Genomic DNA, 27,864 nt, shown 5'->3' with positions numbered 1-27,864 from the left:
GAGATAATTAATGGGTGCCCAAAAACATTTCAATTACAACACTGGACGTTCATTAATTAGTGCAACTTAAAAAAAAACTATTGAATTGCACCCAAAATGTTTGCTATCCAGTTTTATTAGGGTGCAATGTATTCACTCTTCATTTAGCTCCTGTTTGTCAGTGTGTACCATGTTTGTTAGTTAGTAAAATAATCGGAATATTCATAGCATAGTAAATCAAAATCATCATAATGTTCACACCATAGCCAGTCAGACTATCATATTGTTCACACCATAGCCAATAAAATCATTGGAATGTTTACACCATTGCCAGTCAGATCATCGGACTGTTCATGTTATACGTTTAAAGAGGGGAGTGGGAAGCCATCAACCTTATGCTGCATACACAGGGTACAAACCTGCACAAACAAAGATATTGCTGACAGATTTCCCTCCAACTTTCTTTAGTGCAGGGCAAACGATTTTGGGTGTACACACTGATAGATATCTATGATAGATATTTCAGTGTAGTTATGTCTTTAAAGGCAAATCTTGGCACAATCGTCAAAGTTGGCCTGCATGTACTGTCGACCATAGATATCGTTATCGTTCATGCAGGAACGCGCATCGTTGGTCGTTCCCTGCATAAACATGAAAGATATATCGTTATCGTTCATAGATATTGTACCGTGTGTACGCACCTTTAGAGTAAAAGAGCAGGGTCTCCAATATAAGTCAATCCAATTAGGAGCGAGTTGGGTTCTGCAAGCCATTTTCACCGCAGACTCGCACTGGGAATTACAGTTCAATTCCAAACTCGCATTGCTTTTTCCAAGGAAATTTGTGTTTTTTTTTTTTTTGTTCTTCCCTTTGAGCAGGTAAAAAGGTAGGGACAATTGTTGTAAGGTAAAAATGTTGTGACACAGTACTGAACCTCTGGTACCTAATTGTGCACTTGGAGTGGTTTAAATAGCTTTATTTGGCCAATAAAAACATTCGTTTTCAGGGGAGTTTCCCTACAAAAACTCAATTATGTGGTACCGGTATGTATGTGGAGGTGTTGTGTTGATGAGAATGGGGTCTTGGAACTTGCAGATGGGAACTAAAAAAAGACTTGTTTTTTTACAAAATGGTATTAAACAAAAGAAAAATCACTTTGTAGGCAATTTTCTGTACCCCAAGATTCGGGACAGACTTTAATTTGACAATAAAACACTTACTTGCTATTACTTTTTCATGCACTTCTCCCAGTTTACTTTTTGTAGAACAGTTGTGCAACTTTGCCACAAGCCCCACAAATTGGCATTTCTAATTGTATCTGGCATTTCTCGGGTGCGCACATTCACGTGATGTATGCAGGTTTCATGATAGAAACTTGCTTCTGCTAAATCACACCTAATTGAATAGACCCCAAAGAGTAGTTATGCGTGACTCCTGTTATATGATCACAAGACAATTGTTGTGCAAAATGTACTGTAGCGCTGTATTAAATTCAGTTCATACGTCCATTGTTCTGTATCGCAATAGTTTTTGTTTTTTGGTTCTTTGACATGAGCTTGTTTATTCATCTCCTCTGTTGTGTTCTGTACGGAGCGTATGTAGGGAAGCTGCAGTGACCAATATAGTGACACATTATAGTTTATGGAAAACAGAGCATGCACCAAAACTGTAGGGGGGCGATTCAAGTGTTTGCGCGCCCCTTGCTTGGGCGTCCATATGAATTGGCACCCGACGGAGCAATTCATTTGTTTCCCCTTCGGGCGTCCATTAGTACTTAACGCATCTAACAGCACAAAACCCGTTTTTAAGAAGTGGTTAGGGCGTCCAAACAACGGACTCTGCATACATTTCTTCTCGCACCTCAGGAGGCTGTGAGAAGAAATGTGTCCCCCCTCGGCTTTAGGCTTTCGAACGGAGCAACAATTGAATTGCTCCGTTGGGCACCCAGGGACATATGTATCAAAGCTTGATGTGAGATAAAATTGTGAGATACATATCACCAACCAATCAGCTTCTAATACCCCTTGCAGACATCTCGAGAATCAAAGCAATTGAATTTCCCCCTAAATGTTTTAACTTCCTGGCGTTTTCATATTTTCTGTTCTTTGTCTTACAAGAGCTAGATTTGTGAAGCTGATAACATTGGCGTTTGAGAAAGGTAAATTCTCCTGGATTTATTGCTGATTATCGGATAAAATGTGATTACAGTCCCAGATCTGAACTTTCAGGGGTAATAGCTTACAACTTGTAGGCATCAGTGATTTCCCGGGATGTCTGCCCAATGTTTTAAAGGGGCAATCATTTAAAAGTGAAACCAGGGGTCTGACTAATATTTTGTACAGTAATTTAAAGTTTTATTGCAGATTAAAAAAGTGTTTAATGCTAAAAAGAATTTTTTGCATTTTTATGTGGGGCTTAAAGCAGTTTAGTCACACACGGTAGCTTCTTGTCACATCAGGGATTTTTTTCTTACTGTTCTGGAAAAAAATATTCCCATCTTCCTCTGAGCTGTGTTGAAGATTCACACCATAGACTGACTCATTTCCTGCTCCCTTCTAGATCACCAATACACAGTGCCATAAGCTAATGGACAACAATAAAAGAACACACTTTTTCTCCAAATCCCCGGATAATATAACTGCAGCCAAACGTCTGGGTTGTGCTGGGTGTGGTTCTGACCAATTGTCTAGTGCTCTGGGAAAGAACTGCCCGTTCAGTGTTCTGGTCTCTGGTTCATCTTCCAAAAGGTTAATGACTCCCTTATTATTCTGCATTGCAGTAGATTTTTAGCTAACAATTAGGCTGGTGAGATGTAACCCATTGCTGCCCACAGATGATTAACTTAAGAAAAATTTGGTTAATGAAATGCTATGTGAAAGACATTTTCAGAATTAATTTTACAGGTAAAGCTATGTTTTGTTTAATGTTTTATACGTTGTCTTTTTTTATTTGGGTACTTATAATGGTAGCAGAGGAATCTATAATAACTGCAGGAATCTGTATGTAATGCCGGCTGTTTGGATGCCTCTTGTCAGAATACCGGCAGCGGCATCCCGATTTTTGGTATCCCGACAGGGGTCGGGTAAGTATACTTACCCTTCCACCTCCCCCCTTAACCCTCCCTTCCGGTAGCCTAACCCTTACCCTCCCCACCCTGCACCCTAACCTTAACCCTCTCCTTTAGTTCCTGAACCTAAGTACCCGTCCTTCGTGCCTAAACCTAACCCCCCCTTAGTGCCTAAATCTAACCCCCCCCCAGGGGTGCCTGACCCTAACCCTCCTCCCTAGGGGTGCCTTACCATAATTGTCCCCCCCATACCCTAATGCTAACCCCGCTAACTGCCCTAACCCTTTCCCTTCCACCCCACGCGCCTAAGAGTAGAGCCGGCCCTAGCCAGTTTGGTGCTCTAGGCAAAATTTTGACTGGTGCCCCCTAGCATATAATCCCACCACCAATCTTATTGTTTATACGCGGACGCCAAAAATAACCCATCAATTGATCGACCAATGTATCGGTTGCCCGTCGACCACTGTGTATCAGTGATATGTTCACAGACATATTGCGTGGGCTCTGAAAGATTGTCATTAGCCATGGTATAGCGGAGTGTGTTATTGAAAGTATCTGGAGCACTAGATGTATATATATGTGTATATATATATGTGTGTGTTTATATATGAAACATATATATATATATATATATATATATATATATATGTTTCATATATAAACACACACATATATATATACATATATATATACATATATATATATATATGTATATATCTCCAAGAAATAGGTGGGTACAGCGCCACTACTTGTATGTTTAGTGAGTGAACAAAATGTAGTGTGTGCAGTATACAATTAGAGCAACTGGGCCTACAAATGTTCAGGTGTTTGCTGCCTCATCAACTGTGGAATACTACCTCTCTCTTATATTCAGATAAGCTGCTAAAATATCAACTCATTCTTTTCTTAACATTAATGGCAGTGTAAATTTATTTATTCAACTTTTTAGTGTCTTCTATATGTCTAAAAGAATCATGCAAGTCCTTATGGTATTCTATTAATTTTTAATTGCCTATTCTTTTATTGTGCTTTAATAAATTGTCATATTTTTATACTCCTATTTAATCAAATCTGCACTAGCACTTTTTTGTTCTCATATTGATATAAATCATTCACTTGCCAGGAGCACATTCTCCTAACGCTTTGAACTTCTTATACGTTTTTAAAGAAGTCATGTTCACTTGGTATATACCTAATTTACAGGAGATATACTGTATCATTCACATTGCAGATTACGCCTAATACTTGTAGCAAACTTGTCGCTCAAACTGCCAATTCACACTTTTTTCTGTGTGTGTGTGTATATATATATATATATATATATATATATATATATATATAGAATCCAAACTACACATGAAAAAAGTGCAGTTGCAAGTGCACTCATCAGATTTAAACAGTCAATGTTCACATTTATTTTTCATCTGCAGTAAAACAGTTCAATCCAGGTTGCAAATATATACATATATAAATACTGACGTTTCGGTCTAAACGAAGACCATTATCAAGATATGCAATCCATTTTCACCCTGCAATATGGGCTGACACAGAATCACAGCCTCCTCTGATCGCAGCCTCGTCTCATCACAACCTACAGCTGTATATTGCAGGGTGAAAATGGCCGGCCTGGCCATCCGCTGCGCTGCCCGATCGGAGAGATCCGGCAGCGTTATGGGGAAGAAAGTGGGTAGCTGCGCCGCCGGCTCTGGGGTAGGTGGGACTGGGAGCAGTGGGCAACAGCTAGCGGCAGGGGGAGGACTGAGGACAGACAGGCAGAGCTCAGCCCTGGAATGCCCCTAGCATACTGAGTCGCCCCTAAGCATTTTCTTATAATGCCTTTGCCTAGGGCCGGCTCTGCCTAAGAGGACAGGCGCCCTGGACTTACCTCGGTCGGGCATCCTTCCGTCTATATTTCGGCGTTGGGTTTAAGATAGGCATCGGTATTTCGACGCCTATCTTAACTCCCTTTTCGGGATATCAGTGTCGGCATTTAGCCCGGCGGTCAGAGGACTACATCCCTAACTGCAACATGGAATCTGCATGCATGAGTCTAATATTGTTGCAATCAGCAGCTACATTGCGGCACAATACTGCAAATCCGCATATTGCTGTAGAAAATGGTACAGTTGTGGGACCTGTTATCCAGGACAATAAAGTATAAAGCTAGATAACCACTAGACAATATATTAGACGATTTGTCGTTTTCAGCCAATCGAAACGACTAATCGTCCAGTGTACACACTATTGCGCGCTCCCTTGTGTCGTTTGTGATGTCCGCTGCCACACTGGAACTTATGATTTCCACTATATCGGCTGTTTCTCGAGACACCCGTTAGACAAGAGTCATTTTAATGAATCTAGGAGTAGACAAATCCAACACTGATGTGTTTTTGGTCTTGCATGCACTAAAACTACTGCGGTAAGTAGTTAATAGTTTCTCAACTGGATCAATGATTTATATTTTTTATATGTTCATGCTGTGTTCGAGGTCAGATGATTACAGTGCAAAGCATTGCATCACAGACAGCAGTATCGCTACTCATCATGAGTATTTACCATTATGTAGTTATAGCACATATAGTACTTTCTCTAGTTCTCAATTGCTAACCGAGGTTGGCTACTTGTGGTCTAAACATTTAACATGGACATATACTTGTTCATCGTATTGAACAGATTTTTTTAAATGTAAACTGCTTATTGCAGTTGTGCATTTAGGGGGGAATTCAATAGCTTTATTGTTGGCGATAATGGATGCCCAATGGAGCAATTGAATTGTTTTTGGCATGCATTATCGCGCTTGCTGCGCCCAAAAGCAGACACGGCTAAACCCGTCCCATGATTAGGGCATCGAAATTGCCATTTGGGTGCCCAAAACACAGACTTTATGCACATTTCTGCTCAAGAAGCTGCGAGCGGAAATGTCGGTGCCAGTGACTCTTGCGCCCGAACGGAGCAACAATTAAATTTCTCTGTCTAGTGCCCAGAAAAACTATTGAATTCCACCTTAGACTATAAAATGTCTAAAATTAATCACAATTATGATATGGAGATATGCGATTTGGTACTGTATCTGTTTATTGCTTAACATATAAACATACAGATGTATTCTCTTACATCTTTCCCGATTGCACCATGCGGTTACCCGCAGCAGCTTACGCTACAGCGCACACTGCGATCGCACCATGCAATCCTATGGAGTGGGTGCAAATGCAGTGCGCGTATCCGATCGTGGGTGCATGCCTCGTGCCATGCGTGACGCGATTTGCCGCGTACGCAGCAAATATGTAGCAGGACACCTCTGTAGCATCGCTCTGCATTTATAAAGAACACACGGTTTACGTGCACATTTATGAGAGAGGTTTGTTCTCAGACTAAGGGGTTTGTTTCTAATTATCAGGTTCTTTAACCCGGCGCTGCAGATCGTGTTTATGACTGATTGGACACTGATTGTACTAGCAAAACACGGCTTGTAAATCATTAGCCCTATTACATTTCAGGAATAAACCCGATTGGAAGTACAGGGTTTTAGAACCTGACGCTTAATAAATAAGCCCCAAAGTTCCTTACAATAGCCATCACCAAGTATTTATCTGTCCAAAATTCATGAGATTTGTTAAGTTATGACTGCCATCTAGTGGTCAAGAGGCAACCACACAGTTCCTGACTCTATAAAACAAGAGGATTTTGTAATATGCTGATTTATTTCCAGATTCTCATGTCTAGCCAAAAGAAAGATAATTTTATTTTCTTATTTATATCTTTTTTTATCGTATGACCATAAAATAAAAAATTTCAGTTAATGTCATAATAAAAATAGGTGAAAGCTAACCTTGTATATCTTTTTAAAATTGCATGATATCGATAGCTAGTAGACTACAAGGAATTTTCTTAAGCAGGCAGCCATGTAAGGCTACATATCCAGTGGCATTCAGAATGTGTTTGTTATGTGTTTACAGTTGTGTATAGCCTTAAACTGTGCTGATGTGCTTCATATGTTCTGATCTGGAACAAGTAAAGTTCCAAATAGGGTAAAGTAAGTTAAACTCCTTCCTGCAAGGAATGTAAATAGGTAAAGTCTCTGGCCCTCATTCAGAGCCGTACGCTCTGAGCAGAGCGCACGCTCTGAATGAGGGCCGCCCTCCATAAAAATGGAGCGTCCTCCTGGACGCTCGTATAGCTGTGGGTCACCACCCACAGCCTATACGAGCGTGCAGTTTGATGGCCGCGATGGTCGCGACCATCGAAACTGCGAGCCGGAGCCTGCGGTTGAGGTTTTCAACCGCAAGGCCCCGAGTGATTTTGGCTCTATCAGAGCCAAAATCACTCCCACTGACATCACTAGTGATGTCAGTGGGCCGGCTTCTGACGGGAGGCGTTCCCTTGGGAATGCCCCCGTCAGGGAGGCACGCCCCCGGCACGCCTACCAAAGGGGGCGTGCTGTCAATCAACATCGACAGCACGCCCCCTTTGATCAGACACAACGAGCGAAGGACTTTCCTTCACTCGTCGCGTCTGGCGCATGCGCACGACGGAGCTCCCTCCGTCGTGCGCATGCTCAGTGCAGACCATCGACCCACTTGCGAGCGGACAGCCGCTTGCGAGTGGGTCTGAATCAGGGCCTCTGTTTTATACATAGTCTCACTGATTTTTAGTTTCAATTGCGTTTGCATGCATTTAACTAATTTTGTTTGTTTGTTTTTATTAAATACATAATTATAACACCCATGAGTGCCTAGGGCTTCCTCCCAGTTCTCTTAAATAGTTTTTCACACAGAAAGTTTAGTATACAGGGGAATAATAGATATTATGCTTCAGTTTGGAAAAATTCCTGATATTCCTTATACACTGAAGTGCCAAAAGTCATGGGATAGATGCCTAATATAGGTAGTACCCCCTTTAGCCTGGCGAAGTGCAGCAGTATGACGTGGCATAGATTCCGCAAGTGGATGGAAGACCTCTGGATAGATGTTCGCCCATGCCGTCTAGATAGCTTCCCACAGCTCCTTGATACCTTCTTTTGTAGGTACACAATCTTTGGTGTGTTGGGACTTCTCCCATCGCACCCAAGGTGGATAAACCATTTGCCGGAACTCTCCAGAATGCTTCTCTAATCAATTATGGACAACTTGGAACCAATGACAAAGTGCGTTATCCTGCTGGAGTGTTCCATCTTTGTGGGGGTACATGAAGTCCATGATGGGCTGCAAATGGTCATCATGCAATGCAAGGTAGCGGTTACCAGGAAAATAACGTTTTCAGGCGGACTTAACACATGCCACGTGAACACACCCCACACCATTATGGAACCACCACCAGCCTGCACAGTGCCTTGTTGACAACTGGGGTCCATGGCCTCATAGGGTCTGCAACACAACCAAACTCTACTATCAACCCGAAGCAACTGGAGCCGGGACTCATTTGACCATGCCACATGTTGCCAGTCCTCTGGGGTCCAATTAGCAACGTCACAAGCCCAGGTGAGGCGCTGTGACCGGTGTCGTATTGTGAACAGGAGCACTCTGGTGGGTCTTCTACTCCCATGTCCCATGGAAGCTAAAGAATGCTGCACTGACCTGCTGGCTATCTGTCTGGTACCTCCTGCATTGAATGTGGATGTGATTTGAGCCAGTGTCACTTGTCTGTTAACACGGACAATTCTGGCCAGACGCCGCTGGTCTCGATTGTTAAGCACATGTGATCAGCCGCTACGCTGTCCCCGGTGGGTAGTAATTCCCTCCATGAGGTATCCCGATACTCACATGACACCACATCGAGGAATGTAAGAATGACCATACAACTTTGGAAATGATGTCCCATTCGTCGGGCACCCACTATCATGCCCCTCCAATAATTCATGTTGCGTTGCCATAAGCAGCTTAGCGGTGTTCATGCTGACTCGTGAGATGTCGGATTACAATTTATGCAGGTCTGGGCGTTTCCAAGATGTCACAGTATGGTGATGCCTCCTACCTTTACTACACTTATCTCTTGACTTTCGGCACTTCAGTATACATATAATAAAATTTAGAAATGGACTACTTAAGTATTGTGGTAGAAACTTAGGTAGACCATTATCGAAACTAGTGCACGTAAAGTGAACCAATAATAACCAACCCGCTTCTGATATCCAAACCTGTGCTTACTGTGCGTTACAGCGAGAAAAGAGCAAAACAGAATCCCTCAGTACACTTTAAATAGGCCTACATAAAGAGTTGTACATTGTACCTGATCATAGCAATGCAGAGATCTCGGTTACGGCGATCAAAGTCCCGACGCCGGCATCCTGACAGGGTTAGGATACCGACACCTGTCAGGTAAGTATCCTAACCCTACCCCCTAACCTTCCCTCCCCGCCCCCTAAACCCAAGTACCCCCCTTGCCTTAAACCTTCCCCCTTAGTGCCTAACCCTAACCGCAGTACTTACGGTCAGGATGCCGGTGCCAGGGTGCTGACATTCTGAGCACCAGCATCCCGCATGCCGATATTTGAATTGCATCCCTTAGTTACATACATTTGCAAATATACGGTAAGCCGCCAGATACGGCAAGGTGTCCCTGTTCTGGTGGTCCTGAGCTTACAAGATAATAGCACCTACTTTGGGTCATATACTTATGTATTTCTAAATTGAGACTAACGTACCTGGAGGCACCACAAGATCCTCCAATATGGTACTACAAGGATCAGCATACCCTCCAACTACTGATCCTATCTGTGCCCACTGGGTAATGATACACAGATTGGAAGTTACTCGGATCCTTTTATAGGCCCATCACACGTGCATGTAAGGGTGGGTTTCTTTCTTGTCTGGATTAACCCCTCCCTTACATGCACCTGTGATGGGACTATAAATTGATCTGAGTAGCTTCCATTCTGTGTATGTGGGTTACAGCACCACCTTTGTATGTTGGTTCCCCTCTTTGTAGTTCTTTGCCATTAATATGAAGCTCACATCAACTTTCTGGTTGCTCATTTATTCAAGATCAGGCTGATAATCTTCAGAGACAACAATGCAGCATCTAGGCTAATTTGTTGTACATTTTATATTATACATAATACAAGAATTCCCAGAGATTACTAATGTGATTAATGTGTGAGAATTGTGAAATAATTCCACTATGTTTTATAAGAAAATAATTTTTGGATGATTAAAGGTTATATTTTCCTTTTTTAGTTGTGCATTCGGCTCTAATAATAATGCACACATAGAGAGCCTCTAAATGCATTCCATGTACAACTAAGATCTCTATTGCAGTTGTTTTTTATTATACTCATGCTGACTTGTCTTCTCTGCTTGTTTATTCTAGATGTGAAGGGACCCCCCACTCACAGGCTGTCGTGCGGCCAGTCGCCTTACACTGAGAGCACCACATGGGAGAGGAAGTACTGTATCCTGACCGAGAGCCAGCTGGTGCTTCTCAACCGAGAGGACGAGGTGAGGCCGGAACTGGGATCTATCTACAGAGCTATAAGATATCCACGCTGTGCACAAATGGCAGCTAGTTCCACTTTATTGATGTATTCTAATAACAAACGTATTCACTTTTACTGCACAGAAGTTGAAAATAGTCTCCTGAGCGTTAGACAGGATGGCTTTCACTTTATTCTTTTTTTTTTTTTTCTCTGTCATCCCACATGTAAAGAATACATCTATTCACACATCGTTAATATCATGAGCCTAACCTAATTATATGAAAGTGCTCTCAACACACACAAGGCAGCAGATACCAGCACAGTATTTCATTTTACATTATGTGCTACTGGTTTCCAGGCACTTGATTTAATATGGTTCTTACGTCCACATTTTTTTCAAGGCTTAAACCTTAATGCTTCGCTTTTGCTTGTGTGAAATCAGAATGGAGCTTTCCTGTACCAGGATTTTCAAAATGAAGCCTTGATTAATGCTGTAGCACATTGTCAGCTAGTTTTGCAATCACGTTACTCCGAGTTACAATATCATCATGTAGCCCTGCGCCAGTTCCTTTCCGCCTCTGGTTCTCGGCGTTGATTGCAGGGGATATTCAGGAGAGGTCCCAAGTGGTTGTGTCTATCAGAACCTTGCTGGACTGAGCAAATGACAAGTAGCCTTAATGAAAAATCACACAAAAAAAGTGTCTGGGGTTCCGAAGTATCAATAAGGATGATTTATTTTTATTACTTCATAATGTTAAAAAAAAAAAAATCACTTACCACTGTAATTTATCAAGAAAATAGCTCTGGGACAGCTGAGTACTAGCACTGTCCCAGAGCGTTAACATGCAGTCACATGGGTCTACAGTGTACTCCCCAGAAAATGTATCCAGCCAGGTGGCATCAAGAAGTAGCCGGGTGGGGGGAGGTTCCCAATAATAAAATTGTTTTATACCGTGACCTTATAATGATTTAAACTTGAAATAACATTTCATATATTAATTCTCCTCTTCTTATTAAAGGCTCAGTTGTTGGATTATGAAAAAGCTGCAAAGTCTGTAGGATCTGGTCCTTTCTATAAAGATCCCAGATACTATCCCCACTTGCAGGCTTCCACAGAGCCGGGTGGTAGGCTGTTTCTTGCCAGGAGGTGCACCCGCAAAAAACAGCCTGGGGAGAACACTGGTCTATGTACTAATAGTGGCGGACCAGCCGCGAATATTATGTTCCGAACTCGCTGGGGATATTTTCATTTGTAATAAAAAATATCCTGGCTATGTATTATGGGAAACTCGCAGGGACAACGGTCGCAGTAACTGCTGTCCCCGTGAGTTATATTCCCGGCATTTAGAAGAAGTCTTTCACAGAAGGATCTCTCTCCTGTTCTTGGAGCCTCCATAGGCTTACAGTACTTTACACTATCTGAAGATGGTGTCAACTATCGGGGCTAAACTCAGAAAAGCTTAGCTTTTTGGAGTTTAGTACATAGTGGTCAGATCGTAGTCCCCATTGACAATAATGGGGACTGCGATCTGAAGTGCTAATTAGCACTTTACTGGAGATTTCAGTGAAATCTGCATTGTGCTATTAGTACATAGCAACAATACATAAAATTATGCAGAAACTGCAGTTTCTGCTTAATTTTATGTAAAAATCAGCTTGATACTTAGGCCCCACAATAATTGTTAAATAGCATTTACATGGGGAAGACATTGGCTGGGAAAGCTGGTGAATCTTACCACAAGCGGGGGTTACTGCAGGTATTAGCCATGCTACGATGTACATGGCGAAGTGGAAATATATATATAATATGAAAACAATATGGAGAGCGCAGTTGTGAGAATAGTATAAAAAAACGACTTCTACTTATAATAATGCTCATCTTCATCAAGTTAAAAGACTTCACACACAGCCCCGGTAATCAGCCCCCATCAGCTTATAGATCTCACAGCCATCTAAGGAGCACCCGGAGCAACGCTGCTTCTAGAGGTAGCAGATGACGTGACGTCTCACAATAGCCGGCCACGCCCAACACGTTTCGTTGATGAAACGCGTTGTGTGTGGGCAGCTAATGTGAGACCTATTGTTTGCATCTCTAGAAAAATTGGATCCTTCTGGTAAGAGGAGTTTGTGGATTGAGCTGCAATACACCTGAGAAAAGTATCTGGACACTGTTGGGAAAACTGCCGTATATATGAGCTAATTATATATATAATATAATATGCCCTTATCTTATGCTAAAAGACTAAACAGCTGCACCTCACAGTGGAACCTGTTAGTAGGGTCCAATAAACAGAAACTACACAATACACCTAGAGGGTGCTAATAGATAGTACATATATATTTTTTCAAAGACCAAAAGTCCAAAGGTAAAGTCCAAAAACTTGTTTATCGTAGTTAAAGTTTTGTTCTGATCTTCTCTGGGTATCACGTGTCTCACCAAAATCACCCGACACTTAATAAATAAAAATGAGTCACTGGGCAGCTGAGATATACCCATCTCCCCGGCGGCACTGATTGGCAGCTGTAAGAGTAGCCTTACCGCTTGTCAGGCCAATTAGGTGTCAAGGAGCCCATATATAAGCTAGATCATCAGTTCCCACTGGGAATGGAAGCCTGGTCTCAGAGTTCCAAATGTATACAGTTGATATTAAGCAATGGAGATGCAATTGAAGTGCAGACTTTCAGCTTTAATTCAAGGGGTTGAACAAAAATATTGTATGAAATGTTTTGGAATTGCAGCTATTTTTATACATGATCCAGTATTTTCAGGGACTCAAATGTAATTGGACAAATTACCACGATCATAAATAAAATTTACATTTTTCATACTTTGTGAGATCCCTTTGCAGACAATGACTGCCTGAAGTCTGGAACCCATGGACATCAGCAAATGCTGGGTTTCCTCCTTTGTTGTGCTTTGCCAGGTCTTTACTGCAGCTGTCATCAATTGTTGTTTGTTCATGGGTCTTTCTGCCTTTAGTTTCGTATTCAGCAAGTGAAATACATGCTCAGTCGTGCTGAGAATTGAGGGTTGAGAGTGATTGACTCGACCATTGCAGAATATTCCTCTTATTTGCTTTAAGAAAACTCCTGGGTTGCTTTCGCAGTTTGTTTTAGGTCATTATCCATCTGTACTGTGAAGTGCTGTCCAATCAGCTTTGCTGGATTTGGCTGAATCTGAGCAGTCAGTATATCCCTATACACTTCAGTGTTCATCCGACAGTTTCTATCTTCTGTCATCATCGTCAATAAATGCTAATGACCCGTTTCCATTGGAAACCATACATGCCCATACCATAATACTGCCACCACTGTGTTTCACAGATGATGTGGTATGCTTTGGATCATGAGCTGTTCCAAGTATCCTCCATACTTTTTACTTATCGTTCTGGTACAGGTTGATCTAATATTCATCTGTTGAAAGAATGCTGTTGCAGAACTGAGCTGGTTTTTTTTTTTTAGATGTGTTTTGGCAAAGTCTAATCTGGCCTTTCTATTGGTGAGGCTTATGAATGGTTTGCACCTTGTGGTGAACCCTATTTGCTCTTGTGAAGTCTTCTCTTTATGGTAGACTTGGATTTTGATATATAAATAAATAAATAATAATACTACCTACCTCCTGGAGAGTGTTTTTCACTTAGCTGAATTTTGTGAAGGAGTTTTTCTTTACCATGGAAAGGATCCTGCGTTCATCCAACACTACTGTCTCACGTAGGCCTTTTTGTGTTGCTGAGCTCACCAGAGCATTCATATTTTCTCAGAAAGTACCAAACTGCTGATTTGCCCACTCCTAAGGTTCCCACTGTGGGCCGTATCAATCAGACGCGAAAAGCCGAGATCCGTGAAAAAGTATCGCCGATTGCATCTTTTCGCGTGGTGCTAACTTATCTCCGTATTCAATTCCACCCACTTTTCGCGTACGCGGAAAATCAATGCAATGTTATAGGCGAAAAAGATTCACCTCTGAATAGCAGTAAAAAAAGAGTGCAAATTTTTTATTTTGGGGTGCAAGGGTGGGGAAACCACTCAGAACCATTGGGACACCCCCCCAAAGGACAAATGCATAAAAAATTCCTGAAAATAAACTTAAGAACCCCCCAAAGTTCAGGCTTATTTCTCCGATTCTGACACCACTTTCCGCCTGTTCTGATTTCGCGGGTCACCGTTTTCACGTCTTTAGGAATTGAATAAAGCGAATAGCGGGGACGCGCACGATAAGTTTCCACGTCCAAAAGATGTGGTGAAAAGTCTGGCAGGCGGAACTTTATCACGGACGTGAAACTAATTGAATACCGCCCTATATCGCTGATGGATTTTTTTTTGTTTTTGCAGCCTAAGCATGGCAGATTTCATTGAGAGCTCCATTGACCACATCTTGTGGATTTACGGCAACAGCTTCTAAATGCAAATACCACACTTGGAATCATCTCCAGACCTTTTGCCTGCTTAATTGATAAATAAATAAAGACTGAATAGGCCACACCTGTCCATGAAAGTGTCATTTGTCCAATTACTTTTGGTCCCTTGGAAAGGAGAGGGCTACATATTAAACAGCTGCAATTCCTAAAATCTTCAATCACTTTGTATGTGAAGTTAAAATTAAAGCTGATAGTCTCCACTTTAAAACTATATACATTATATAACTGAAGCTTGAATATGTTTAGCTAAAATGGTAAATAGCTAATATAACAAAAATTGTGTCAGTGTCCAAATCTATATGAACCTAACAATATAAAACAAAAAAAAAAAATATATATATATATATATATATATATATATATATATATATATATAATGCATGTACACAGATTTGTGTGGAGTTAATCTTGCATTCTGTTGAAAGACTTTGAGTGCCGTCCTGCTTGCTGTAATCTACATGTGGTGTTTTTGTAAAGGCTCCTAAGCAGCTGTATGGTACATGGAACACACACACACACACACACACACACTCTCTCTCTCTCTCTCTCTCGATCTCTCTCTCTCTCTCTCTCTCTCTCTCTCTCTCTCTCTCGATCTCTCTCTCTCTCGATCTCTCTCTCTCTCTCTCTCTCTCTCTCGATCTCTCTCGAAAGTATTCACAACGCTTCACTTTTTCCATGTTTTTTTATGTTACAGCCTTATTCCAAAATGGAATAAATTCTTTTTTGTCCTCAAAATTCTACACACAGTACCCCATAATGACAACTTGTAAAAAGTTTTTTATGATTTTTTGCAAATTTAATAAAAAATAAATCACACGTACATAAGTATTCACAACCATTGCTCAATACTTTGTTGATGCACCTTTGGCAGCAATTACATCCTCAACTCTTTTTGAATATGATGCCACAAGCTTGGCACACCTATTTTTGGGCAGTTTCGCCCATTCCTCTTTGCAGCACCTCTTAAGCTCCATCAGGTTGGATGTGAAGCATCGGTGCACAGCCATTTTCAGATCTCTCCAGAGATGTTCAATTGGATTCAAGTCTAGACTCTGGCTGGGCCACTCATGGACATTCACAGAGTTATCCTAAAGCCACTCCTTTGATATCTAGGCTTAGGGTCGTTGTCTTGCTGAAAGATGAACCGTCGCCCTGTCTGAGGTCAGGTTTTCATCCAGGATGTCTGTACATTGCTGCATTCATCTTTCCCTATATGCTGACTAGTCTCCCAGTTCCTGCCGCTGAAAAACATCCCCACAGCATGATGCTGCCACCACCATGCTTCACTGTAGGGATGGTATTCTGGTGATGAGCGGTGCCTGGTTTGCTCCAAACAATAATGCCTGGCATTCACGCCAAAGAGTTCAATCTTTGTCTCATCAGACCAGAGAGTCCTTCAGGTGCATTTTGGCAAACTCCAGGTGGGCTGCCATGTGCTTTTTACTAAGGAGTGGCTTCCGTCTGGCCATTCTAATATACAGGCCTGATTGGTGGATTGCTGCAGAGATGGTTGTCCTTCTGGAAGGTTCTCCTCTCTACACATAGGAATGCTGTAGCTCTGACAGAGTGACCATCGGGTTCTTGGTCACCTCCCTCACTAGGGCCCTTCTCCCACGATCACTCAGTTTAGATGGCCGGCCAACTCTAGGAAGAGTCCTGGTGGTTCCAAACGTTCCATTTACGGATGATGGGAGGCCACTCATTGGGACCTTCAAAGCAGCAGATATTTTTCTGTACCGTTCCCCAGATTTGTGCCTCGAGACAATCCTGTCTCGGAGGTGTACAGACAATTCCTTGGACTTCGTACTTGGTTTGTGCTCTGACATGCACTGTCAAGTGTGGGGCCTTATATAGACAGGTGTATGCCCTTAAAAATCATGTTCAATCAACTGAATTTATCACAGGTGGACTCTAATTAAGCTGTAGGAACATCTAAAGGATGATCAGTAGAAACAGGATGCACCTGAGCAATTTTGAGCTTCATGGCAAAGGCTGTGAATACTTATGTGCATGTGATTTCTTAGTGTTTTGGGGTTGTTGTTTTTTTTTTTAAATTAAATTAGCAAAAATCTAAAAAAAAATGTTTTACACCTTGTCATTATGGGGTATTGTGTGTAAAATTTTGTGGACAAAAATTAATTTATTCCATTTTGGAATAAGGCTGTAACATAACAAAATGAGGAAAAAGTGAAGCGTTGTGAATATTTTCCGTATGCAATGTATATTGTTCAAAAATAAATAATATGAAAAATGCTTTCTTTTGTTAATATAACATTTGTTTTGTTCACTATCGGAGGAAAGGTTCCCTTCAAAAAGTCGACAATGGTTTGGTCGACACCAGGTCAACATTGAAGAAGATCAACGTGTACAAAAGGTTGACACGGAAATGGTCGACACATTGTGATTTTATTTTATTGTTAAGGTTATGCACTTACCGGAGGGTGAGTGTTATGGTTAGGCACTAGGAGGGAGGGTTAGGGTTAGGCACCAAGGGGAGGGTTAGGGTGAAGATTAGGTTTAGGAAAAAAAACACGTGTAGACCATTTGTGTCGATCATTTCCATGACAACCTTTTGAACCTGTCAACCTTTTTTACCTGTCAACCCTCTGTACTGTTTAAAGCTGAGTACACACTTGGCGATCTGTACCTGTACGATAGGTCGGCCAGAGCGATTTTATGAATGACTGAACGATCCCTTATTCCGTCCTTCATTACTTGCAACGGTGCCGCATGTGCTATCGTGCAGTTGGCCGCGCACCAGGCCGAACGGACAATATCGCATGGGACCACGGGAACGCGCAGATGGTCCATATACGATAAGTAGGGCAAGCACAAGTCCTGTTTTTTTTCAGTATTTAATTTTTTTATTTCTGAGCCTTAGGCCATGGTGCTAGTCATGTCATCACTTCAGGTGAAAGGGAAGATCAAATAATGTTCCCAACTTACTATAGCGAGGGGCATAATTGAATAAAGGAGTATTATAAAATGGACAACCTTTTTGAGAAAGACTCTACGCACTTTGGGCCTGCATGCAATCAGCCGATTGATTTCTTCTGCGCATTCGTATGCATCGCAGTGCGCAAACACTCCACCGCGATCGGGACTGTGATCACAGTGACTATGCAGACCCATCCCAGAGTGATTATTATTATTATTTTCTCTTTCATCCACTAGGGGACACTGGAGGTGCTTACGCTGGGGGTCATAGAGGCGTGGATAGCTGGAGCTGGCACTAATTAATTCGAAAGTGTGAAGCTCCTCCCCCTCTATTCCCCACCAGCCCTCAGTTTAGAAAATGTGCCCTAGGAGCTCGTCACTACAGGCTGTGCTCCAGCAATACATTTAATTTTATTTATTTATATTTTATGCATCTTTTACACTACAGGTACCCTTCGCCACCTATATCAAAGGTGGGGTCCGGGTACTGGGCGCCCTGGTTTTTTAATATGAAAATAAAAATCAGGAAGGAGTGCACAGGGCTTATCCTAAAAGAACCTGACAGCTCCTTATCGCCCCAGCAAGCCTTCACACAGCATGAAGCTAAAGAAGAGAAGGCTTTGCTGCATGGAGAGAGAGACTTCAGGGACACGCAGTGAGTAACAGCTGCGCATTCCCCGGCCCCCTACACGCTGCCCGGCGCTGACACAGCTTAATAAGCTGTGTCTGTTGTTATTAGAATAGCGCTTCAGCGCAGCTTCCGGCTCTAGCATTCCCCGCTTATGCCCGCAGTGTAGCGCGGAGGGGGAAGATATTGCCGCTAATACCAGCCATAATGGGAGCCCTTAGGGCATGTAGAAGGGGCGGAGCCTAAGCCAGCACGCACTCTCTCTCCTCTACACGCGGCAAACAGCTGTGTAAAACAGCGTCCATGCCGTTTTCCTCAATGAATAACTGCATCTCTCCCTGATTCAGGAGATGTGCAGCATATGTAACAGAAGGCTGGATTCTCTTGCTCCAGGCATTTCTAGACTACAGGATCCTTCACAAAGAGGGCTGTGAGTGCTACTGGGGTGCATTTAGTAAAGAGCAGGGAATTTATTGCTATGGGAGGGTGTCTTCTCTCTTAATCAGCCTTCTGTATACTGTCTGCATCTGTACAAGTATACAGTCTCCTTATTTCTGCACTGTCTGTGTGGGTGATGTATAAATGTCTAAGGCTTCTCAAAAGACGTTTGTTCCAAGTGTAGCAACAAACAGACCAAGCCACATTTTATGGGCTCCACGTTAGGTGATGCTTGTTTAGTTATGGACATTACTAACTCACCCACCCCTCCATGGGCTGCTGACATGGTAGGTGTTATGACAGAATTAAGGAGGCTCGTAAGTCTCATCCCCCCTGGGTGGCAGGGTTAACCAAGTCTCTAGGCAGCCTGGTACAGGTTAGCCTATGGCCACACCACCCTGAACACACCCGATCTCGTCTGATCTTGGAAGCTAAGCAGGGTCAGGTCTGGTTAGTACTTGGATGGGAGACCGCCTGGGGATACCAGGTGCTGTAGACTTAAAATGGGTACCACTGCTACTATTCCCTTCACTTCCTACTCAGAAGCGTCCTCTTATAACCGTCCTCCAATCAGAGGATTTGTAAGAGGTACTCCTCGCACATGAGGATACCGAGGAAGGTGAATTACAGGAAGTTTTGAATGATGTCGGTCAAAACTTAGGATCTACCTCCACGGGGGTAGAACCTCTAATTCTGGCTTCAGGCGGGTCCTTAATGTACCTGAGGATATTGTTCCTGCTTCCCAGGAGTGTGAGTTATTCACTGAACCACCAAAAAGGTCGTCAGTTTTCCCGTTCTCAAAACAACTTCAACAGCAGTTTTCAGTGGCCTGGAAACATCAGGATAAGAGGTTCCAAAATTCCTCGTCGGTTCCCGTCCAGCTATTTTCCGTCATCTATGATGGAAAAGTGGGAAACTCCCTACTCTGTTGATACGTCTGTTTCCCGTCTCTCAAAAAAGGCTACGCTTCCAGTATGGGGGCTACATTGCTGAAGGACCCTTCTGATCATAAGTTGGAGTCAAAGCTAAGGTGTATTTATACTGCAGCAGGGGCTCAGTTTAGACCTACGCTTATTACCGCCTGGGTTAACCAGGCTGTGGTTTGCTGGACTGATCAGTTCATTTCGGGTTTGGATCTACTAGCAGAACACATCCGTGAGTCTGCAGTTTATCTAGGAGAAGCATCCAAGTATATCAGTCAGTTCAATATCCGCTTATGCTATTTCTGGCCGCAGAGTCTTGGCAGGCCGACGTTACCTGGTTGCGTTCTTGGCAGGCCGAAGCAGAATGCACACTGGTGACATGCTTTTTGGGCCGGCATTAGATGGATATCTTGGGCCACTGGGAGTAAGTCTACCTTCCTCCCTTCAACGGCTCTGGTTCCCAGGTGAACTTACAGAGGACGCTCGTTTCAGTCCTTTAGTGCGCCACAGACCTTTCGTGGTAGATCCCGAGGGGCTCCCACTCAGACAAGGGGTGGTGGAGGTCTACTACATACAGTTGCACGTAGATGGGAACCGATGCCAGCTGAGCAACAGGTGGCATGACGGTCTTCCGTCCCACCTGGGGTCTCCTGTGGTGGGAGCTCGCTTATAGAATTTTCAACAAGTTTGAAACCAAACCTCTTCAGACCCATGGATTCGCAAACTGCTTTCCCTGAGGTACCAAATAAACTTTGAATTCTCCCCTCCAGCTCAGTTCGTCACTACGAGTCTGCAAATACCTACGGAAGGTTCTACAAGAGACTAGCCAGTCTCTAATAGTATCGGCTGTGATAGTTCCGGTTCCAGTGAATCAAGATGGGGTTTTTACTCAAACCTTTTTGTAGTGCCCAAACCGGATGGTTCGGTCAGACCCATCTTAAACTTCAAGTCCTTAAACCGGTACCTGAAGATGTATCATTTTAAAATGGAGTCTCTTCAGTCTGTCATAGCAAGCTTAGAACCAACGGAGTTCCTGATATCCCTGGATATCAAAGATGCCTATCTTCATGTTCCAATTTGGGAACCGCATCGGGCCTTCCTGCGCTTTGCCATATTGCAAATCACTATCAGTTTCGGGCCTTGCCATTCGGATTATCCTCTGTTCCACGCATTTTAACCAAGATTATGTCAGTTATGAATGCTCATCTTCGGTCATCAGGACTGAACATAATTCCTTATTTGGACGACCTATTAATCAAAGCTCCATCAGAATTCCTTCTCTTGGACCACACTTCACTGACTTACTGTATCATACTCTAATCACAGCACGGTTGGACAAATCTCATTCCATCCCAGAGACTTCTGTTTCTGGGGATAATTCTGGATACGGCATCACAGAGGATTTTCCTTCCGGAAGACAGAGCACGGGATATCCGGTTGCTAGTTCAGTTCATTCTCAGACCAAAGAAGGTGTCCATGCTTCTTGGCGTCTATTGGGGAAGATGATAGCTGCCTTCGAGGCACTATAATTCGAATCGACTGATCCGTTTGAACCCGGCTACCAGGGTAGCTCTCCTCTGGTTAACGCAATCCGGCAATCTCTTAGCAGTGGTCCTCGACTATGAATTTCAGGGTCGTTGGCCTCCTCTGGAACAACGGTGGCCCATAAAGGTGTTGGAACTCAGAGCGTTTTCCAATGCTCTCATAGAAGCAACACAGTTCTGACGTCTCTTCTGGTAAGAGTTCAGTCAGACAATGCGACAGCCGTTGCATACATCAACCGCCTGGGCGGGACTCTTAGTTGCATGGCCATGCGAGAAGTAACTCAGATTCTCAGGTGGGCTGAGAGTCAGTCGGCGATCCTGTCGGCAGTTTTCTTCCCGAGAGTAGACAACTGGGAAGCAGATTACCTGAGTCGTCAGGATATCCATCCTGGGGGATGGAAGCTTCACCTACACGTGTTTCAGGCTCTAGTACGGTGCTGGGGGTCATTCTCGGGCGGATCTTATAGCGTCTCAATTAAATCATCAGCTCCCGGTATACGTGTCACGGACTCTGGATCCGCAGGCGGAGGCGGTCAACGCTCTGACAGTGCCGTGGACTTACAACTTCGTTACCGTTTTCCTCCGATTACACTTCTTCCTCGTATACTAAGAATAAAACACGAGTCGGCGTCACTCATTCTCGTGGCTACGAAATGGCCTTGGTGTAGTTGGTTTTCGGACCTTCGGTCCCTCTTGGCAGACGAGCTGTGGCCCCTTCCTCTTCACCCGGACCTTCTGTTGCAGGGTCTTTTCGCACACCCCAACTTAGCACAGCTGTGTTGATGGGGTGGCTCTTGAGACCGATATTTTAAGATGCAGAGGCATCCCAGACTCTATTATTCCCACCATGCTTCGCGCCAGAAAGCCTGTTTCGGCTGCGCATTATTATAGCATCTGGCGATCTTATATTTCATGGTGTTCCGGTCGGGGCCTTCCGTCTAGGACTTATCGATTATCCCTGTTTTTGTTTCTTCTCCAGACAGGATTAGATTCTGGCCTTCACCTTGGAACTCTAAAAGGGCAGGTTTCTGCTCTTTCCATTTTCTTTCAAGGAAAATTGGCTCATATTCCTGTGTGCAGACGTTCCTTCAGGGGGTCTTGCGTGTGCAGCCTCCTTTTGTGCCTCCAATAGCACCATGTTATTTGATCTTGGTACTCTGGTCTTTTCAGTCTTCCATGTTTGAACCCTTGGAGGAGGTTGATATTAAGTTTTTGTCTTGGAAGACGGTACTCCTCCTCACTTTGGGCTTCGGCTCACAGCCTCGGAATTGGGGGTTCTGTCCTATAAGCTTCCTTACCTTGTGTTTCATGAGGGTGGGGCGGAACTCAGGACAGTAGCCGCTTTGGTGTCGGCTTTCCACATAAACCAACCTATTGTGGTGCCTTCTTTCGTAGAGGATTCAGGTGTTCCTTCTACCCTGGTGGTTGTTCGAGCTTTTCACATTTGTTTCTTGGACGGCGTCCCTCCGCAGACTGGAGGCTCTTTCTGTCCTCTATGATGCTGTTCGGAGGGCTTGGCCAGCTTCCAAAACAGACATTGGCTCATTGGTTTATACTGACTATCCGTCAGGCTTATGTCAACAATGAGTCAGCCTCCTTGGTCTTTTTCGGCTCCTTCCACACGTTCTGTGGGTGCGTCGCGGGCGGCCGGTAGAGGTGCCTCCACCTTGTAATTGTGCTGTGAGACCACTTGGTCTTCTGTTCACACGTTTGTGAAGTTTTACAGATTTGATACGTTTGCGGCTTCAGCATCAAGTTTTGGCCGCCTTGTTCTGCAGGTTTCCTCAGAGCGCTCCCGCCCGTAGGGAGAACTTTGGGACGTCCGCAGCGTAAGCACCTCCAGTGTCCCCTAGTGGATGAAAGAGAAAATGGGATTTTGGTACTTACCGGTAAATCCTTTTCTCTGATTCCACAGGGGACACTGGACGCCCACCTCAGCGCTCTTCGCCTGCCTGTTAGTTCCGTATGTTGTATGGTTTTGTTGTTGTGTGATATTTCTCCTTTTCACTCCTATTGTTCTCCATCTCCTCTCGGTCTTCATTTTCTAAACTGAGGGCTGGTGGGGAACAGAGGGGGAAGAGCTTCACACTTTTGAATTAATTAGTGCCAGCTCCAGCTATCCACGCCTCTATACCCCCCAGCGTAAGCACCTCCAGTGTCCCCTGTGGAATCAGAGAAAAGGATTTACCGGTAAGTACCAAAATCCCATTATCCTTTATTTATATGGCGCAACAAAGGTTCCGCAGCGCCTTACACAGTACATAAATGAGCACACAAGAAAAAACAGTAATAGTAGTACAAAACAATGCAGGACAAGGACATGGTTTATAAACATAGCTATATACCACAAGCAGCAGGGCATAAGCAACCAAGTGTTAGGTGCCAATTGGGGAGTTGGAGTACATGATAGTATAAATAAGGAAGGAAAAGCACATGAGGGATGAGGGCCCTGCTCGTGAGAGCTTACATTCTAAAGGGGGGGGGCAGACAGCCAGGGGCAACACAGATGGGGTAGATAGTGAGGAAGGAGCATGGAGCAGTGGGTTAGGATATATGCCACGGAATGTGTATAAGATGACCTTGTGTTATGTCACAATGAAGCCCATTTATCTATCTCTATGACAAAAATAGATTTTATTTATGTGTAATTCGCATGACAAATGTACAAAATAAAGTAGTTTGCCCTTTAATTTTTGTCTGTTACATTTTAGCATCTAAATACATCCAGCTAAAATATGGCTATTATGGGACTGCCCCGCCATCCTAATAGTGAGTACTATAGTCCCGTCTGCTGGATGCTATGCCATGCTCCTGTAAGTGGGTGCTTCTTACATGCTAGGCCCACCCACAGAGAGGTGCAGCCATCCCCAAAATGCAGTGGCCATGCCCCCTCCAGGGGGGGACCCCCGGGATGTTGCGATACTCTGGTCAAGGATTTCTCACGGCACCCCTAGAGGGGACCAGCAGAGACAGTAGGGCATAGGGCTTAGTGGTGGGGTAGCAAGTCCATGGAGGGAGGGAGGTGCTTAAGAGTGTAGGAACAGGAAGGGTGGTTGAGAGTAGAGTGTTGTAAGGGAGACTGCTGAGAGACAGTGATTGACAGGAAGTACATGTTTAAGGGTGGTGACGGGGGGTGGTCGGCAAAACGCAGGTCTACCAGTGCGTTTGAACACCATTGCAGGGGTGTGCATAAATTAGCCACCGCGATGCCATATGCAGTTGTGTACTCACTGCGTGCGACGAGGTTAGCAATTCCTGAGTAAGGTCAGAGCTTGTGCAAGTGTGTGTGAGGCTGCGATTGCTCTCGATGTTACAGATGGTTTCGTAGTCTTGCTAAGTATTACGGATATGTGTAAGGTGGGCGTCCTTATGTTGTGCTGCGACGGCATAGCGATCACAGAGGATTAGCATATCTTCGCAGTCAGAATGCGTGCATAATCGCTATTGCAATCCGTACTGAATCAATAACACTGATTGGACAGAGGCCTCTGGATCCACAACTATCCAATGTTTCCAGCTTACTTTCCTACTTCTCTGGCTTATCATTACGCACAGTGTAAGCAGAACGTTACATATCTCCGTTATGGACCTCACAGGTCTCCATAGTGTGGGGAAGGGAGGGCTGCTCCATCAGTTTTTCCTTTCACTTCTGACTGATGACACTGGTGCTGGCCAAGGATATCCTTCAGCTGTGTACATGGATTTACACCTCAGCCTGATGCTGTGATATGGACCTAGTGGGTTGTACGTGTTGATTGACTAGAGAGAAAACACACTCGCTCTCCTTTTGGTGCTCTGTGACACATTTGTTACAGGCAGCTCTAATTACCAACACAGCAGTTTGACCACTCTGTAAAGTGTAATATTATCTTCTGTCGCCTGACAGCCATCCATTGGCAGACCTGCCAGTGTGAGAATTTATCTCAGTGTGACCCTGGCAGCTTATGAATTGCAGTGCAGGAAATGAATGTTGGAGTGACAACGAAGGAATGTAATTACTAATATATATTTCACATTCTGGGTGTTGCAAAAAAGTATGTACATATTGCAACATCAATGTGAATACTTCGCAAGTGGGTGGTGTGTTGTGCTAGCAATGTAAATATTTAACACGCGTAACCTAGTAAACAAACAGAAGGTGTACACATCAGACACAAATATCCACCATATAAAGACAAATGTCTAACACGTGTTCTGAAAGACATTATTATTATGGTGTGTGTGTGTGTGTGTATGTATGTATATATATATATATGTATATATATATATGTATATATAAAATCATAACCGAGTCAAGTGCCCACAGAGCCGTACAGGGATGAAACATTTATACACAGTCCATCGGTCGACATAGGATAACAATTGAACACCATAGGGCGGAGTATGGAAGAAGTGAAGGGGACGGATAGAGTGGCTCTGTGGGTGTAGTAAAGCAAATAATGATAAGGGAAGTGGTGTGGTATAAGAGATTAACAGGAAAAAGGTCGACAATGAATAAGCCAACGCCAAATGGTCGATGGGGACAAAAGATCGACACATTCATATGGTCAACACATTTTTTGTGTGTATATTAACCCTAACCCTCCTCTAAGTGCCTAAACCTAACCGTAGCCTAACCCTCCCCCTAGTGCCTAACCCTAACTGTCCACTCTGGCAGCCTAACCCTAACTGTCCCCCAAGTGCCTAAACCTTAAAAATGTTTGGGGAAAAAAGCTTTGATCGTTTTTGTGGCGACCAATTATAACTGTCGACCTTTTGACAGTTGACCTTTTGTACCTGTTGACCATTTGGTATCAAACCCCTTTTTTGAGCGGATGTCATGTCCCTATTTGAAGAATTGGGGGGCAACAATGAACTTTCTGGCCCAGGGCACCAAAGAGTCTAGTTACGGCTCCGTTGTCGACCTTTTTACTGTCTACCTTTCATCCAGCTACACAAGGGAAGTGTGGGGGGGGGGGGGGGGGGGGGTAAATAGATACTCTCGCAACCACCTATGCCCAACTAGTGTACAGGTAGATAGGAACAGAGCTTTTAATATATAGCCTTATATACGGTCATCAGGTTCACGTGACTTAAACCTGTTTATTGCCAGCTTCTATAGTATAAGCTTGCCAACATGCAATTGTGTAATTCCAGCCATGCATTAGCTAATGGCCTGCCATTTTCTTATAGCACCTAACCTTTTTCTACATTCACTTTTGACCTCTTTGTTCATCCCATCTCTAGGACATATAGGAAGAAAATGACACTAATACCCCTTTTCCACCAAAATTCTGGGTGTGACCTGGAGTTGGAACAGGGTTCCTATCCGGATCAGACCCGGAATTTAGCCGGCGCCGACTCGGGATATTCCAGAGTCTGCGCCGCTCACACCGCAGTCGGGTCTGCATAGACCTGGCTTTTCCGGCGTGAAAGTGGACGCTTGGAGATGACGTCATCTCCAAGCGCCACTGAAGCCGGACCAATCGGCCGGCTTGCGGCGCACTGTGTGTACGGCGCATCCAGACCCGGAGTGCGCCGTACACACAGCAGGGTTTCATGGGTTACTCCCGTGTTAAACCCTGCTATTTACCTGGGTTGGATTGCCGGGTCACTCGACCCGGCGATCCAACCCTCACCCCTTTTACACTAAGAAGCTGCCCGGGTTAACCCTGCAATAACCCAGGTTTTAGCTCCGGTGTAAAAGGGGTATAAATGTTGAAATATTTTTAAAATACGTAGTTAAAAGAAAACTACTATGGTTATAGGACAAACTTGGATTAGCCACTGAGCGGAAACCTGCAGTGTCCAGTACATTTCCATATAGGATTGCATACACCTCGGTAACAGGCAGCATAGGTAACTAATCCACCTATCTGTCTTCATTGAATTTAATGATATGAAAATGATTGGGCAAGCTTATTAGTCTCTTCTCTATGCATAAGTTTTCCCTTTTCCAGGTGATCATTCTTGGAGCACCACGTCACCATTGCTCTCTGCATAACAAGTCGTCAGTAGGCTGAGCACATTACTCAGCGCACTAATGATAACAAACACACGGAAGGGAGCTCTCCAAAAATCCGGCCTTCCTGCCAAAAGCTTGCTTTCCTGTTGCTGTCTGTGCCCAGTGCTGGCGAGTAGCCGTGTAATTACGATTACGCACTCCTCTGAGAAAGAAAGTAGTGATTGGCACTTGCGAGGAAGCCCACAGGTGGATCTATTAGTGTGTGCGCTATTTTTTTCTGCTGGGCCTGGGGTAAATCTTCCTAAATCAGCCACTGTCAGTGTCAAATGCTTTGGGTTAGTATTTATAGTAATGATATGCTTATGAGAACCGCTCGTGTGGGCTGAAGTGTGATGACAGGATATTTAATGTGCCTGAGTGTATACAGGAGCCCAGCACACTGCTTGAGTCCCGTAGTTTCAACACTATTGAGCCTGACATGCTCATTTTATTGTGGAAAGTTCCCACGGCTCAGCGCAGTCCATGCCTGTGTTTTTTCTCTTCATATGTGCCTAATTATTACCTACCATGAA

General features: G+C 43.8%; 1 protein-coding gene and 1 pseudogene across 1 annotated transcript in view; both read left to right on the top strand.

Annotated features, from left to right (window-relative positions):
- Nucleotides 1-27,864, top strand: part of RASAL2 (RAS protein activator like 2) — a 231,640-nt gene that overhangs the window by 45,370 nt on the left and 158,406 nt on the right. Inside the window, 1 exon segment of the mRNA XM_088447240.1 lies at nucleotides 10,352-10,479. Coding sequence (XP_088303366.1) covers nucleotides 10,352-10,479 — 128 coding nt within the window.
- Nucleotides 19,262-19,380, top strand: LOC148506167 (5S ribosomal RNA; annotated as a pseudogene).

This window comes from Taudactylus pleione, unplaced genomic scaffold, assembly GCF_031769625.1.
Source record: "Taudactylus pleione unplaced genomic scaffold, aTauple2 ptg000423l, whole genome shotgun sequence".
Lineage (NCBI taxonomy): Eukaryota > Metazoa > Chordata > Amphibia > Anura > Myobatrachidae > Taudactylus > Taudactylus pleione.
This window is presented reverse-complemented; position numbering and strand designations above follow the sequence as displayed.